Source organism: Phaenicophaeus curvirostris, chromosome 3 (assembly GCF_032191515.1).
Source record: "Phaenicophaeus curvirostris isolate KB17595 chromosome 3, BPBGC_Pcur_1.0, whole genome shotgun sequence".
Lineage (NCBI taxonomy): Eukaryota > Metazoa > Chordata > Aves > Cuculiformes > Cuculidae > Phaenicophaeus > Phaenicophaeus curvirostris.
The window spans coordinates 57,929,186-57,940,597 of record NC_091394.1 but is presented as its reverse complement, the minus strand read 5'-3'; the positions used below and the strand labels follow the sequence as shown (position 1 = coordinate 57,940,597).

General features: G+C 42.9%; 1 protein-coding gene across 2 annotated transcripts in view; it reads left to right on the top strand.

The window, feature by feature from the left end:
• The first annotated feature begins 8,799 nt into the window (after positions 1 to 8,799).
• Positions 8,800 to 11,412, top strand: part of ATP6V1H (ATPase H+ transporting V1 subunit H) — a 54,122-nt gene continuing 51,509 nt past the window's right edge. Inside the window, exons 1-2 of one of the 2 annotated variants that reach the window (XM_069854105.1) lie at positions 8,800 to 8,839; positions 11,046 to 11,172. In XM_069854105.1, the coding sequence (XP_069710206.1) occupies positions 11,069 to 11,172 (104 nt within the window). In that variant the 5' untranslated portion in view covers positions 8,800 to 8,839; positions 11,046 to 11,068. The other variant, XM_069854104.1, reaches the window with a different exon arrangement.

The following is an 11,412-nucleotide window of genomic DNA, read 5'->3' as shown; positions in this document are numbered from 1 at the left end:
TTTCATTTACAGTTTGAAGGAAGAAGCAATTCAGCACGTAGTTATACTCTGCAGGCAGCACCAAATGGAGCTGTCTGTCTTAGGTCAGTGGCACCTGTCAATCATGTTTTTTTCTCATCGACTGAACAGATGGCCTACTGGTAATCCTTCCAGCCCCAATGAAAACCCCACATGAACAACAGCCATGTCTTGGATCGAGACAAAATAAATACACAGACTAAGACTCTAGGTAGATTATTTCCCTTGGCTTTGTATAAGGCTGCCAGGGTTTTGCTTCCTGTTTGTCAATATTCATTTGCTATTGATTTTTTGTGCTTTTAAAAATACAGATAGGAGAATCACAGAAAAATTAAGAGGAATATTAAATTATTGCAAATTTTTCACTCAAATAATTATGCAAACATTATTTGTAGTTCTGGTCATTAGCAATGCTGTTGTAGTAAAAGCTCTGCAAATAATAGTTGTCCTTGTGTGGGAAAACATTCTGGAGCCCTCTAAAAAAATCTTATCTTGGAGAGAGGAGAAAATCAAGCTCATACATAAGTCAGTATGTGCTGAAAAAATAAACCTTTTAACTTCTTCATCATTTCAAAATACTTCCAGTTTTAATAATTTTATATTCTACTTAGTATTTTTGTTAGAGTTAGCTAAACCTTCCAAATGAGAAATTACCATAAATGGGGAGCTTCCATTTTGAGTGTCTGATGAGATATTCTATCTATTTAGAAAATTTATGAAGTCTTTTCCAAACTGAAAAGTATGCCTTAACCAACAATTTTTTTCTGCCAAGAATAAAAAGTTTTGACAATTCAGAACTGTACATATAAGATAGGTATAATGCTGTCTGCCCCCATAACATCTCATGTGAGAAGAGGTGACTTGGTCACATCTCTGTCTTTTTCAAGAGATCCAGTAGGTGCTGAAGAGAAAAATGAAGAATAATGAGAGAACACTTTTTCCAGCATTTGATTTGATGAGCTGAAATGCAGTACAAGTCTGTAATAAGAATGTTGTGGCATACGCCCTGGTAATAAGTCTGAGTTTGGCAGAGTTAATGCTGAGGTTGAGGTAACCACCTTCTTTTGGTCCTCTGGCCAGGCTTACTGTCTGCAGCACTGAGTAGCTCAGCATCTCCTTTTTCCTTCAAGAAGCTACTGCTATTTTATTTATTTATTTTTATTTTAAGCCAGAGGTGAGCTTTACTTCACCTGGTACCACAGCAACTTCCCAGAGTAGGGTGCTCCCTCTACACATTCAAGTGCTAACCCTCTTGTCCAGAAAAACTCACAAAGCAGCAGAGACTGACGATGAGAGGAGGACAGATGCTGTAGGCTACAAAGAAGGACTGGAGACTGAGACTCTCCCGCTTTCCATACAGAAGTGTGTGTTCATGAGACAGAGAGAAACATTTGTCCTTACTCCTTAAACACTCTACCATTTTAAGCCCAGCCATAAGTAGTTAGTTTTGCTCTGGCCTTTCTGTTCCTGCTTCTGCACAGTACTTCACTTTCAATTTTCTGACAATGCAGCATTATTGCTTTCTTTTGGGGGGACAAATTAAAGATATATTTATTACAATAAAATGTTAGTTTATTTTTCTTTTGAAAAAATCATTCCTATTGAGGATAGGATATGTACAGTTTCTCAACTGAGATTGCAAAATTTAATTTCCAAGAGGTGGTGAAGTAATCAGAAGACTACTTGGCATAACAGTTGCAAAATTGTGGTGCATTAGCTTTATCAGATCCTTTAAATCAGAATACAACTAATTTAAAAGAAAAATAAGCCAAGTTCTATTATCTATAGCCAGATAATTCTATATTGGTTGCAGGAAGCAGGACTTGTTTAAAAAGATGCTCATGAAATAATGGTCTTCCACAATGACACAGATACTAAAGTGAAGATAAAGCAAGCGGAGAAAACAGACACAGACAGAGCAGGAAAAAAACCTGTTCACAGCGGGCCAATCTTGTTATAATTTGACAGGAAAAATGTCCAGTGAAGCACCTCGTATCTCCACCCATTGAAAAGTCATTTCTGTGTTTGTCAAAGGAAGACTTTTCCATGACAACCCTCCACCCTTAGACAGGAGAGAAAAGAATCTCATATCCTCCTTTCCCCTGCCCCACAGGTCCTCCTTGGTGTCTGTGAGGCAAATATGAAATCAGAGTTGTGAAATAAGTCAAGGCCATTCAAAAGTTACAAATGTCACAGCATTTTCTCTCTGGGATAAGAAGTTAGTTGTGTATCAGTGGGTTGTCAGAAATCACTGGGATTTGCTCCAGTATGTGAGTAATTTTTATACTTCCTTGCAATATCGAATCATGTTAGATTTCCAGACAGTCTAGGCACCTAAAGACATATCTAGATATCCCAAGAGATTTTTCAAAAGCCATTGTGCTCTTTTGTTCCATACCACTTAAAAGCCAAAAGGAGCACCTCAAACGTTAAGTTTTTTTAACAAAAATGTGTCTAAAGGACTAAGAAAGTCAGTGACTGTTTTTTCCTTACCTGTAGTTGACATGTATATTTAAAATTATAAATAAAAAAGAAATAAAGCAAAAAAACCCATATAAAATACAAAATATTATGTTATTGAAAAAAAAATAGCTCTATTTATTTTAGTCCAAAATGTAGAGATAACACCTTATAATTTCTTGGGCAAACCAACCAGTGGACAAGAAGGGCAAATTATATCTCTTGGGAAACAACTAGCAGTCTTCTTCAGGCCTTACAACAGAGTATACGAGATAAGGTGCCAGAAGATGCAAAGGTGGGCACATTCAGATATATTTCTTCTCACCTTGCATTAGGTCAATTATTGTAGGTTCATTTCTTTTTTGCAATATTATCTTCTTCCCTTCTGTGGAGCAGTGCGTTGGGGAAGGGAGTGTTTTAGATTTACAATAACCTGGTCTTTGGTTTCCCTGTTCATGTGACCTTGAGCTAGTTTCAACATTCTTCTCTTTGCCTCAGTTCATCTAGAAAACAAAGACTCTCCTACCTCATATTAGTGTTGTATGGACTTATCCACTGATGTTCAAAACAATTTCAAGATTTATCCTTACAAAAGCAGCTAGATTCCTTCTAACATTTTCCTCTTGCAATGCACGAGCAGACATGAATCTTAGTTATTTCTTCCTCTCTGCTGTTGGCTCTCTCCTCCTAGAGAATCCTCTTTGCCAAAAAACAACAGGTTTAATTTAGTGTCTGCTGACCAAATGTATCTGGCATGCAGACCTGTCATAGAAGAAACATGTCCTACTCTTGCAGTGTACCCACGGGGGCTTCATGATGAAAGAAATCATGCTAAGAAGCTCATGCCTACAGCTCTCATCTACCCCTTGTCATGCAATCTGCTGCTGCTCTCTTCCATACTGTGTTGGGAGGATGAATGTTAAGCCTTGGAAAAGGAGAAGCTTGAACACTCAGATCTGATCTGACTCCTAGGATGAATAATGTCAGGTTAAAACAAAGTACTTGTTATAGGCTTGGTAGCTCTTAAAGGCTGCATTCTGTGCTTTTCTAGTGTATGGGTACCACTTTGAAAACGCCCTCCTTTAAAAACTCGGCCATTTCTAATTTTTGTTTGTCAAGAATATTTCATGGATTACAGAAACATTCACTTTTCCTTACCTTCTCAGTATGTTTTGCTTGGATAAAATTTCTAAGCCATTTCTTCCATACTTATTAAATACTTGTACAGACATGCAGGAGACAGCCAGGTGATGTACAGAATGCTGAAAGGTTAAATGGCAGGTGTGTAAAACACTTCTATAATTTGTAGAAGACATGAGAAACTATGATACATTGTTCTTATTGCAAGAAGGAAAGGAGAGCAGAAAAACAGTTCCATGATCCAGCTGTTTGTAGTCTTATTGTGACTATGACTCATCTGCATTCATTTTTCTAGTACTAAACTATGAAACATTGTTATTCTTTGTGATCTAGGCAACTCATGACTTCCATTCCTGCATGCTGAAATGCTTTTCACTTTTCTGTGTTTCACACATCAATAAAGTAATCCAATTACAGCAACTTCAAGTGAAGCTGCACTGCCAGGAGTTAATGGATAAGCACTGTGACCAAAATGACCTAAATTAGAATTGTTTTGCAGCACCTGAATCCTAAAAGATGGATGCTAACTGAAAAATTGGAGCATAGACTTTTCTGACCATGACCCTTAACAAGACCCAGTTCAGAGAATGAACCTGCATGAATAAGGCACTCTGAGGTGCTGTCTGAAGCTGATGACACATGACGGGTTTGCCCTGGTTCCTAAGGATTGCCTCTTGCTATCATAGTGATGACAGGCAAACAAGAGACAGTAATAACTATACAGAGTTCTTGTTTCTCAAAGCCTATCTTTGCAGTGCAATGAAGTTCCTTAACACAGTGAGTGCCTCATGGGACTTACACTGAGAAAAAAATTTCAGATATGCTCAAGCGTTTGGCAGATGGGGGTATAAGAGCACATGTAAATCGGCAGTATACCCACCATCCTGCAGCAAGGTTTACAGTTTAGCTGGGTGCTTGTCAAAGGAGCGTTGAGGAGCAACGTACTGTTTGTATTCTCTAATGCAGTACATTGTTGATTCTTCTACTAGAGACTCTATTAATTTGACTGGCATAGGTGTAATGTTTACTGTTTGGTGGTTCCTTAAATGCTCTCTACAACTTCTGTTTAAAAAGCAAGGTAATAAATTACTATTACAATTATTTCTCCTCTCTTTGCATTTCTCTTTCTCCTAATTCAGTAGATGCATACTTTAACCACTATGCCTCACTCCAAGGTTACAAAAAAGTTACAGGAAAATATTTTTTACTGTAATCTCCCAACTGCCTGTGAAACGAATAATAAAGCCAGAGTCTGTTATTTATGATGAAGTCATGCCAAATCACAGCTTTTCAAAGTTCTTTTCTATAGAAAAATCACCATGTTGCTGTAGTAACAACATTTCAAGTACAAACAGCAACCTCTCTTCTTTTAGCCAGATTGAATGGATGGTGCTAGACTCTTGCAGGTGGTGTAATTAGGCAAAGAAATGTTCTGCTGCCAAAAAGAAAAAGACCACTGATGACCTAATGTGTACTCCAAATAAGAGATCAGATTAGGCATGTGTATTAATTTTTCTCGCATGAACACTGCTTATTATAAAGTACTGAAACAACACTGGAAGCAAGGACTAGAAGTGAGAGAACTGCAGTCCTGTATATATTTGTATTCAGGTTCAGCTAGAGTACTTGGGTACCAGTGCTTGGGATAAGCCAGAAGTGTGTTAAAGGGGCAGGGAAAACGTGCTGTGCAAAGTAGACCGCAATCCAGTATTTTGGGTAATTTCCTGGAAAGAGGTGATCCTCAGCAGAAAAAAAAGGGCTTTGCAGGCCTAGGCAAATATTTTGGCCATTACCCTGCCAGACATAGGGGTGCATGACAGTACTAACGCTATTTGTGCCTTAAAACTGCCAGCTGGAACTGCATTTTTAGGGATGCCAAGCCAGTTTCCATGGGTTTACTAAGCTCTGAGCACAACTATTGGACTGAGCTTGGAAGGGTTAAGGTAGAAGTATACCATACCTGGTTTAGATAAAAGAAGGCACTAAGCTGTCAGTATTTTCAGTGCTGGGACATTTTGGGGTTCAGGCATTAGTATCATTGTAGACAACTGACTAAGTTTCACAGAGGAAAGACTGATACGCCACAAGCTTAGATGGTCACTTTATCAAGAAATAAAGCTGAATGGTAGCTTGTAGGATCACTGTACAGGCCTTTGATGCTTTCCTTCTGCAAGTCCAATTTAAAAAGCTTCAACTCTTGTTCAGATTATCTTGTAAGCCCTTTGTGCTTTTGTTCATAAACTGGCAGAGTCATATGGATCATCATTGGTAATGTAATTTGGAATGACTGTGGAAAAGGTGAATATTTTTATTCCAGGTGCCTGAGCCAGAACTCAGGAAAAGAGCAGTGGGTGAGACATGCCATAAAAAGGCACAGGAACTCATTAAAATAAGGCCTAATTCTAGCTCTCAATCCTGAAATAAAAATTATAGAGTCTAATGTGCTTTCGAAGTAACAGATTTTGATTCAATATTGTGTGGAGATGTCTATGCTAGAGTTCAGGAGTTGTGCAAGCATTTCTAACCAATGCATGTAAGCAACCTGCAAAAACACAAATATTGAACCTCAAAGCCCCATGTGCTGGGTAATATGAAGAATCACATTAATGTATGTGTTTATTACAGACTAGATGGCACAGAGTGAGCACACAGCTTAGAGAGCTTTCTTCTGCTAAAGCATAAGGAAATGCAAATGCTGTTGATTGGACTGTGGCTGCGATTTAAGCTCAGTGGTCATGTTATCAAGAAAACAACAGGTTTACTACAGTATGAAGAAAGATAAGCTTTAAAGGAAGAACAATCTTCTGGAAGAAGTATAATTAATCAGAGGCACAGTAATGAAGCCTCCCCACCTCCCTTCCCCTTGAGTCAAAAAGCACCACTAGAAGTAATAGCCAGGTATAATTTAAAGAACAGTGTATTCTCTAAATAGAAAATACAGGGCCCCTAGCAAGACAAGGAGTTAACGGTATACCACTCTAGGCCAGCTCTAAATTAGTTGTCTTGACCTGCTCACACAAAACGATGGCCTATTTCTCTTTTCTCTGCCTTTCCTCCTTATATGTTAGCAGAAGTACTCTTCACGATTGTTTCTGACTGGAAGTGGTACGTCTATGCACTTCATCACAGTATGACTGGAAAAGTTCACTCAGCAGCTGAAGACAGAGAGGTTTTTTCTCAGAGGCATGGAAGATATGACTTAGGAAGAATGAAATGGCGTGCCTCCAGTGCATAAACCCCTGCAGACCATGAAGTGAGGGAAGAGGTGTGACACAGCAAGCTACAAAACCTGGCACAATACAATGTGGCACAGGCAGTCAAATCTCTCTTACCAGCAGCAGGGATCCAGGAACAACTTCCCGCTTTCCATCTGGAGGAAAGAACAAATTCACCCATTGCACCACGAGATGCAGAAAGCAAGAAAATAATAGAATCGTGGAGCGGTTTGGGTTGGAAGGGACCATTACAGGTCATTTAGTTCAAGCCCCCTGCAATGACTGGGGACATCTTCCACCATATCAGGTTTCTCAGAGGCCCGTCCAACCTGACCTTGAGTGCTTCTGGGGATAAGGCACCTACCACCTATCTGGGCAACTTGTTCCAGTGTTTCACCACCATCACTAGAAAATTTCTTACTTCTATCTAGTCTGAATCTACCTTCTTTTAGTTTAAAACCCTTACCCCTTCCCGTAGCAACAGGCTCTGCTAAAAAGTCCGTCCCCATCATTATTATAGGCCCATTTTTAAGTGCTGAAAGCCCACAGTAAGGTCTCCCTGGAGCCTCCTCTTCTCTAAGCTGAACAACCCCACCTCTCTCAGTCTTTCTTCATAGCAGAGGTGTTCCATCCCTCTGATCATCTTCGTGGCCCTCCTTTGTACCTACGCCAACAGCTTAGTGTCTGTAAATTTGCTGAAAGTGCACTTGATCCCACTAAATAATTGATGAAGATATTAAACAGTACTGGTCCTGTTACAGAATCTTGAGGGACAACACTTGTCACTAATCTCCATTGGTACACTGAACTACTCACCACCATCCTCTGGATGCAACCGTCCAACCCATTCCTGATCCACTGAACAGCCCACCCATCAAATCCATCTCTCTCCAATTCAGGGAAGGATATTGTGGGGGACTGTATCAAAGGCTTGACAGAAGCCCAGACATTTGACATAGCTCTTGTACACTGGTGTAGTCACTCCATCAGATGCTAGGTACTGGAAAAAACCTACAGAGCTGAAGGAGTCATTCCAGCAGTGGGACATTGCCCTCCATATCCTCAACTCCTTTCCCTCCAATGGCTCCCTCTCCAGCCTAATGGTCCCTTGGCCTGATGGGCCCCATGGCAGAACAACAGGGCCTCCTTGGAGGGCTTGCCCTTCCCAGCCAGCCTCCTGTTCTCCCTGTAGAAACACTGAGATGGTTCTTATAAGCCAACAGCGTGAGTGGCCACCAACACACTCTGTTCTCCCACTGGCCTCCTCAGTGTGGGATTAAAATCACAGATCGGTTTGGGTTGGAAGGGACCTTAATGATCATACAGTTCCAAGCCCCCTGCCATAGGCAGGGACACCTCCCACTAGGTCAGGCTGCCCAAGGCCCCATCCAGCCTGGCCCTGAACACCTCCAGGGATGAGGCATCCACAGCTTCCCTGGGAAATATGTGCCAGTGCCTCACCACCCTCATGGTGAAGAAATTCTTCCCAATGACCTTGCTCTCTCCAATTATAGCCACTCCCCCTTATCCTATCACTACATGCCCTTGTAAACAGTCCATCCCCAGCTCTCTTGTAACCCCATTCAGGTACTGGAAGGTCACTATGAGGTCTCTTCAGAGCCTTCTTTTCTCCAGGTTGAACAACCCAACTCTCTCAGCCTGTCCTCATAGCAGAGGTGCTCCAGCCCTCGGATCATCCTTGTAGCCCTCCTCTGCACCCGTTCCAACAGCTCCGTATCCTTCTTATGTTGAGGATTCCACAACTAGACACAACATTCCAGATAAGGTCCCACAAGAGAAGAGCAGAGGGAGAGAATCACCTCCCTCGCCCTGCCGGCCACGCTTCTTTTGACACAGCCCAGGACACGGCTGGCCTCCTGTGCTGCGGGCGCCGCTCCCCTCGGCCCCCATGGAACGCCCTTCGCCCCGCCCCGTGCCCGAGCTCCCGCCCACTCAGTGCCGGCCCCGGACGCGAATTGTCCCTCGGAGGCCGCCGTCGCGGTCAGGTGAGCGGCGTCACGTGACGGCGGCCGCTGCGGAGGGCGGCGGGCGGCGGGGCCGCGGGGTGCGCGGGCTGCCCGGGGCTGCCGAGGGCTGGCGGCGGCCGTTCTCCCGTAGGGTGAGTGAGAGCCGCCCCGGGCCCTGCCCTCCGCGGAGACGGGCGGCTGGGGGGATCCCGAGGTCGGGGGCGCGGCTTCTCCTGGGGGCTGCGACAGGCCTCAGCGGCGCCGCCAAGGCTTCCCCCGAGAGCTTGACCTCCCACCCGGGGCTCTCGGGAGGCGGCGGCGTCTGTGAGCCTGGGCAGGGAGTGGCGAGATGGGGCTGAGGGGGGGCGAGACGGGGACCAGATGTCCCCTCGTCGCACTTCTCCGCTCTCCGCCCCTCCCTCCCTTCCCCCTCTGACATCTGAGAGCGGCCCCGCAGAGAATGTCTTGGGTACTGATAGGCGAGAAGCTCGACATGAGCCGGCAGAGTGGGCTCGCAGCCCAGAAGGCCAACCGTGTCCTGGGCTGCATCAAAAGAAACGTGGCTAGCAGGTCGAGGAAGGTGATTCTGCTCCTCTGTCCCTGTCTTGTGAGACCTCATCTCGGGTATTGTGTCCAGTTCTGGAATCCTCAATGTAGGAAGGGTATGGAACTGTTGGAACGGGTCCAGAGGAGGGCTACAAGGATGATCCGAGGGCTGCAGCACCTCCTATGTGAGGACAGGCTGAGAGAGTTGGGGCTGTACAACCTGGAGAAGAGAAGGCTCTGAAGAGATCTTATAGTGACCTTCGAGTAGCTGAAAGGGGCTACAAGGAAGCTGGGGATGGACTGTTTGCAAAGGCTTGTAGTGACTGGACAAGGGGGAATGGTATAAATTAGAAAGGGGAAGATTTAGACTAGTCATTAGGAAGAAATTCTTCACCTTGAGGGTAGTGAGACACTGGCACATGTTGCCCAGGGAAGCTGTGGATGCCTCATCCCTGGAGGTGTTCAGGGCCAGGCTGGATGGGGCCTTGGGCAGCCTGACCTAGTGGGAGGTGTCCCTGCCCATGGCAGGGGGCTTGGAACTGTATGATCATTAAGGTCCCTTCTATCCCAAAGCAGTCTGTGATTCTATTATCTCTCTCTGCTTCTTCAGCTTGACTGTATCACTTGCATGCTCCTGAAACCGCTGTCAATCACCCTGCCTTCCTCTGTGGCCAGAGGAGTATTTAAATGGCTTGTTCTGCCTCCTTCCCATCTAGGAAGCATTCACTGGTCCTTTGAGTTTCAAAGGACAGTTCTGCTGCTCTGTTTGTTCAGGGTGGTTCTTTTTTTTTGTGTTTCATTATGTCTTCATTCAGTCATACAACTGAGGAATGTTTGTTAGGGATGGGGCAGACTGTGCCAGTTTGCTCTTGCTTCTGTAAAGGGAGCCAAGAAAGTCCAGAAATAGGCTGTGTGGAGAGGCTTGATGCAGTTTGGTTGCAAGGAATTCCTGCTCCAGCTGGGTTTTAGGCCTTTGCAAACACAGTTCTTGTTTTGGCATCAAAGTCAGGTGGAGATTAAGCCATAAAGGAATGACAAAGGGGAAGTGGTGAAGGTCACAGTTTGTGGTAATGTAGTGTCTCTTAGTTAAAAACTACTGGTCATATATATTTTTCAGTTTCTTTTTTGTACAGTGGTGGTATTAATTTCCTTGTTAGTCTATGCAACATGTTTTTTAATTACTATAACTTTTTTTTTTCCTTTTTGAAGTTGTAGTTAATCTGTTTCTGATGTATAAATACTCCTAGACAAATACCTGAACTAAATCAGCCCCTGTATATTGGGGGAGGGCTGATGTGCACTGAATTTTGACCCATATCATCAGTCCTAACTTGGAAGGAAGACAGCTTCTGTTATCTGTAGGGTTACTTTGCCATCACAGAAAAGTAGTCTTTATTCAAATAACTTCATTTAATTGTTTGAAAATTTACAAAACTGAGAGCTATTTAGTAATGGTGTATATATTTTATTTTAGCAAACTTGTGATTGGTTACACTTTAATGTCTGGATATAGCTTATTTTTGTTTCAGGAAAGTTGCATTTTAAATGTTATATGAAATTTTGATTTCTCAGAAAGTGGAGTTTTAGAGAATGGAGCACCTGGAAAGAGATTTTCTTTTTGTTTTCTTTAAAGGATTGGACAGATACTCTGCTCCTTAATACTTTAATAAGAGGTCTCACATCTGACTTGCATTTCTAGGTACGTTTTAATTGTCAATTAAGATGGATATCCGAGGTGCTGTAGATGCTGCTGTCCCAACAAACATCATTGCTGCCAAAGCTGCTGAAGTTCGGGCAAACAAAGTAAACTGGCAGTCATATCTCCAGTAAGTAAAATCTTTCCACATGGTTTTTTTCTGTTTTTTTTTCTTCCCTTTTAAGTGTTAGACTTTTGTGGATTTCGCATTGCATTTGAACATGAGGTTACAGTGGGGCCTCATGAAACAGTGGGAAAAAGTTTGTGTTAAATGGAATTGGTTGGGGGAAATTTTCTTATATGACAAGAAAGGGAACTCTTCTTCTGTGAACTGAGTGCTGTAATAACAAATAATAAAAGTTTGCACAAG